Below are 5,229 nucleotides of genomic sequence, written 5' to 3'. Positions count from 1 at the left end.
GACAACACAATGATACAAAGGAGTTTTAATTTCATCGGGAATTAGCCAGGTCAAACAAAACAAGAATGAATCCATCAATGATTGTATGAATGCAGGTATTGTACATATATATATATATATATATATATATATATATATATATATATATATATATATATATATATATATATATATATATATACATGCTTAACAGTTGTCAAGCAGGCGAACATATGTACAATAAGATCACAGTAAACAGGTGATATCACAGTATGCAGAACAACCACTGTAAATTTAAGTTATTTAAAATTAAGACCTTTGTAAAAATCTCTCTTATACGTATAAAGATATATTATTTTCATTTATGTTAATGTAAAAATTAATAATTTTGTTCCAAAAGGACCTTAGAAAACTTACCTAACCTTATTATGAAATGCGCAATTTAATTTAGCCTAATCCAACTAAATATATTTTAGATAAGTTTACAATAATTTAATAATAAACAAACACAATGAAATATATTTTTTTCGTTAGGTTCAGAATGATTTTAGCGAAATTATTGCATACACAAACTTTCGCTTGTCTTATTCGGCAAGAAAAGAGTTGATATTTAAGCCAAAATCGCAAGTTTTACCTATTCAGCACGACATATATATATATATATATATATATATATATATATATATATATATATATATATATATATATATATATATAATATATATATATATATATAACATTAATGAATTTTTTTTTAAAGTGAAGTTACAATGAGGAAAGTTACTATCAAATGTATATTAGTAAGTCATTATAACTATAAGAACGAAGTCGACAGATAAGATTTTACTTACAAGTGTTAGAGATTAGAAGCGTCAGTGAGATACTGATGTTAAGTGGCTGGGTGTCAGTGGGTATATAAGGCAGCTGCTGCCTCAGTGTCACCATCACAGCCACCATGAAGCTCTTGATCCTGTGTTCACTAATAGCAGCGGCCGCTGCCTGGCCCAGCTTCAGTGACGATCACTTCCTCAGTGATGACCCAGGTAAGTGTTTCCTCAGGGGCCATGTCCAGCCGATGTAGGGTTATCCAGAGAAAAAACTCATTCACTAAGTCACTCCAACTCTGAAGGTTGGATGGAGCTGTTGCTTCATCCATCCTTCAGAGTGCAGGCACCGCTCTTCCCACCTCCAGGATTCAAGTCTAACTAACTGGTTTCCCTGAATCCTTTCACTAACCTTACCTTGCTTGCATTCCAACAGCACGTCCATTAAAAGACTCCTTATCTCCAGTTACTAATATCTAACACGATAATACAAGGCTGCTGGATGCTCAAGCCCCTAAAACTCAAATCCTCATATTTTCCTTCCCTGTAATAGGTCCTGTTACGACCCCTACCTATCCTACCTACACAGCAGATTTTACTACTTTAAAACTTTCCGTAATAATTCTATCGTAAACTTTACCCGGTAAGTTTAAGGGGATTGTTTCCCTAATATTCTTACATTCTCTCTAGTTACTGGCAGTATCCCACCGAGGCAGTGTGGCCCAAAAATAAAACGAAAGCTTCTCCTTTTTAAATTCATTAATATATACATAGGAGAAGGGGGTTATTAGTCTCTTGCTCCCGGCATTTTAATCGCCTTATACTACTCGTGTGGATCATCTAACACCATAATGTGCAGAGGTATGATGTTTTCCACTTTGATTTTTTGTTTAAAAGTTTCCGACTGACAGCTCAACTGTTTATACAATTGGAAGATGACATATACTTATATGTATTGTTGCAGTTTTTGAAAAGATCCTTCTCAATACAGGCGCTTTTGGTGGACACTGTTAAAAATATTGAAAAACGCTGTCTGGGTTGATTTAACACTTAAAGAATAAATACGTATTAACTGGGAGAAAAGTAATCGGGGTTCTGTCTGGAAAATTATGTGTATCGAATCTAATTTGTTATTATACAGCTCGTCCTCTTAACCACAGCCGTCATGATACTGTTGCAAAAACAGTCAAATGGGTGACTGTTGACGGAGCCTTGAATAGTTAAAATGTGACATAGGGGCAGAATATCTTATCATGACTCACGAAATCGTAATAACACTATCGGAAAGAAACTACAGAACTGGAGGGACTTGACCCCCCTGGTAAGTACGTCTGGAATCTCCAGGAGAGTGAGTAATGGCCTGGAGTTTTAGAACTCATTTGCCATAGGTTTAAACCCCACCCGCACCGTGGTTTAACTGTTTTATCGTCTTTTATTTAGTATTTCCATTGCCACCTAAACTAACATAACTTAGAAATGGGCTGCAAATTTTATGTGCAAGTGTGACATATTAGGAGGATTGCATTTATATATATCTTAAGAAATGTTTTGATAGAGTTCCTCATAAAAGACGGATTTAAAAACTGCAAAATATAAGAGGAACTAAGTTTTCAAAATTAACATAAAGGAGCTAAAATATTATTTTTGGTCCATTCACTACTATTACTATACGTTTTGCATTACAAATAGTTTTTGATTTAAATAGTTAATAATCAATATATTTTCCTTGTACAGGTGTGACTTTGGCCAAGAAACAACAGGATGTCAATCACTTGCTGGATGATATTTATGACCACCTTCACTTTAGTGATTTGAAAGAGTTTTCTGACACCTTTGACCCGGAAGCTGACTCTTCACAGTACACCGATGATGGTGCGGCAGCTCATGCGCTGATACAGGAAATTAAAGACCACAGAGTATTAGAGCAACATCACTGGTTCTCACTTTTCAACACCCGTCAACGTGAAGAAGCTCTCCTGCTCTTTGATGTTCTCATACACTGCAAGACCTGGTCTTGCTTCGTTCACAACGCTGCTTACTTCCGTGAGCGCCTCAACGAGGGAGAGTTCGCGTACGCGCTTTATGTGGCTGTCATCCACTCAGACTTGGGACAGGGAATTGTTCTTCCTCCACTCTATGAAGTTACTCCTCACCTGTTCACCAACAGTGAAGTTATCAATAAGGCCTACACTGCCAAGATGACTCAAACTCCAGGCAAATTCGAGATGAAGTTCACTGGAACAAAAAAGAACAAAGAACAACGAGTAGCGTACTTTGGTGAGGACATTGGCCTAAACATTCACCACGTTACTTGGCATATGGACTTCCCCTTCTGGTGGAAGGACTCTTACGGCTATCATCTGGACCGCAAGGGAGAACTCTTCTTCTGGGCTCACCACCAACTCACTGCCCGCTTTGATGCTGAGCGTCTCTCCAACCATCTGGATGTTGTTGACGAACTTCATTGGGACGATGTTATCCATGAAGGATTTGCTCCACATACTAACTACAAATATGGTGGAGAGTTCCCAGCTCGCCCTGACGATGTACACTTTGAAGATGTTGATGGTGTGGCTAACGTGCGTGATATGGTCATCTTAGAAAGTCGAATTCGCGATGCCATCGCTCATGGCTACATAGTCGACAGGAGTGGTAACAAGATCGATATTAAAAATGATCATGGCATCGACACTCTGGGAGAAATCATTGAATCTTCTGCATACAGCGCCAACCCACAGTATTATGGCTCACTGCACAACACGGCTCACATAATGCTTGGTCGCCAAGGTGATCCTCACGGCAAGTTCAACTTTCCTCCTGGTGTCATGGAACATTTCGAGACTGCCACTCGAGACCCAAGCTTCTTCAGACTTCATAAATATATAGATAACATTTTCAAAGAACACAAGGACACTCTTCCACCTTACACTCAAGAAGAACTCGAGTTCTCCGGTGTTTCCGTTGATAACATTGCCATTGATGGAGAACTGAAGACCTACTTCGACAATTTCGAGTTCAGTCTCATCAATGCTGTAGATAAATCTGACAAAGTGAAAGATGTTGAGATCCATGCTATAGTACCTCGTCTAAACCACCAAGAATTTTCTTACAATATTGACATCACTAACAACAATGGTAACAAAGTCCTTGGTACCATCCGCATCTTCCTGTGCCCTCGTTATGACAACAACGGAGTCCTCTTCTCCTTCGAGGAAGGTCGATGGCACTGCATTGAAATGGACAAGTTTTATAAATCATGTAAGTATATCTTGATTATTAACACTATATAGTAATAAATGGTTATATTTTGATATTAAATTATTGATTGTAGAAATTATATTTTAAATACTTCAACGTATATATAAAATGGATTTAACTAAACAATAATGTTTATATGATTTAAAGTTAAACCTTTTTAATTATTCTTTTCAGTGGCTCCTGGATCTAACCACATTGTTCGCAAGTCCGTTGACTCTTCAGTGACTGTTCCTGACAGGCCAAGTTTTGACTCACTAAAGAGGAAAGCTGACCAGGCCGTAGAAAGCCATAGTAAACTTGACCTCCACGAATTTGAGCGATCTTGTGGTATCCCCAACAGACTGCTCCTACCTAAGGGAACAACCTCAGGAATGGAGTTTTCCTTGTTTGTGGGAGTGTCTGACGGTGACGAAGATAAGACCGTAGATAATCCTGAAGACTTGGCCGCCACCCACAGTCAGTGTGGTATCCATGGAGAGAAGTACCCAGACAAGCGGCCAATGGGTTACCCAGTTGACCGTCATATCCCAGATCCTCGCGTCGTCTTGCAGGCTCCCAATATACATAAAGTTCATGTCAAGATCTTCCACGATGAGCATCACTGAACTTCAGAGCAAACCTAAATTACTGTCAAATTTACAAACTACTTTATATTTGCCTTTATCGCTTTTGAACAACAATACACTAGCAAAATAGGGAATTTTCTCCGATATAAGATGCTTTTATTAACAATGTCAGTTTGAAATAAAAGACAACAGTTTCTGGGTGGCTCCAGAACATCTTTCTCAAGCCTTTTAAATATCCTTCAAAAATCTAAATCTCTACAACGATTTGCAACAAAAGAACGAGCTCGTCTTTCATCTTGGTGACCTCTACTTCTATCTGGCTCAACTCTGAGGCAAGTCGTGCGTTGCGGGCACACACCTGCATAATTACACACCAGTCTCTACATTTGTCTTAATTCATGAAGCAGATAGATTGCACAGTTTATTGCAAGTTATAAATACTATTTAATGTAACTACAATAAATGAAGTGAATCACATAATTTATTTATATATATATATATATATATATATATATATATATATATATATATATATATATATATATATATATATATATATATAAATATATATATATATATATATATATATATATATACATATA

The 5,229-nt window shown here is 37.1% G+C and overlaps 1 protein-coding gene across 1 annotated transcript; it reads left to right on the top strand.

The window, feature by feature from the left end:
- The first annotated feature begins 864 nt into the window (after positions 1–864).
- On the top strand, positions 865–4,846 carry LOC128685078 (hemocyanin B chain). Its single transcript, XM_053771562.2, has 3 exons — positions 865–1,022; positions 2,538–4,061; positions 4,236–4,846. The coding sequence occupies exons 1-3, from the start codon at positions 935–937 to the stop codon at positions 4,664–4,666; spliced, it is 2,043 nt and encodes a 680-aa protein (XP_053627537.2). The 5' UTR covers positions 865–934; the 3' UTR covers positions 4,667–4,846.
- Positions 4,847–5,229: the final 383 nt, after the last annotated feature.

The sequence above is a fragment of the Cherax quadricarinatus genome, chromosome 5 (assembly GCF_038502225.1).
Source record: "Cherax quadricarinatus isolate ZL_2023a chromosome 5, ASM3850222v1, whole genome shotgun sequence".
NCBI lineage: Eukaryota > Metazoa > Arthropoda > Malacostraca > Decapoda > Parastacidae > Cherax > Cherax quadricarinatus.
This window is presented reverse-complemented; position numbering and strand designations above follow the sequence as displayed.

Bases quoted from the DNA above. Each gene is read 5' to 3' on its own strand.
- LOC128685078 (XM_053771562.2), top strand. From the start codon at position 935: ATGAAGCTCTTGATCCTGTGTTCACTAATAGCAGCGGCCGCTGCCTGG. The intron at 1,023-2,537 runs GTAAGTGTTTCC...TTCCTTGTACAG, and splicing joins CTTCCTCAGTGATGACCCAG to GTGTGACTTTGGCCAAGAAA. The intron at 4,062-4,235 runs GTAAGTATATCT...TATTCTTTTCAG, and splicing joins GGACAAGTTTTATAAATCAT to TGGCTCCTGGATCTAACCAC.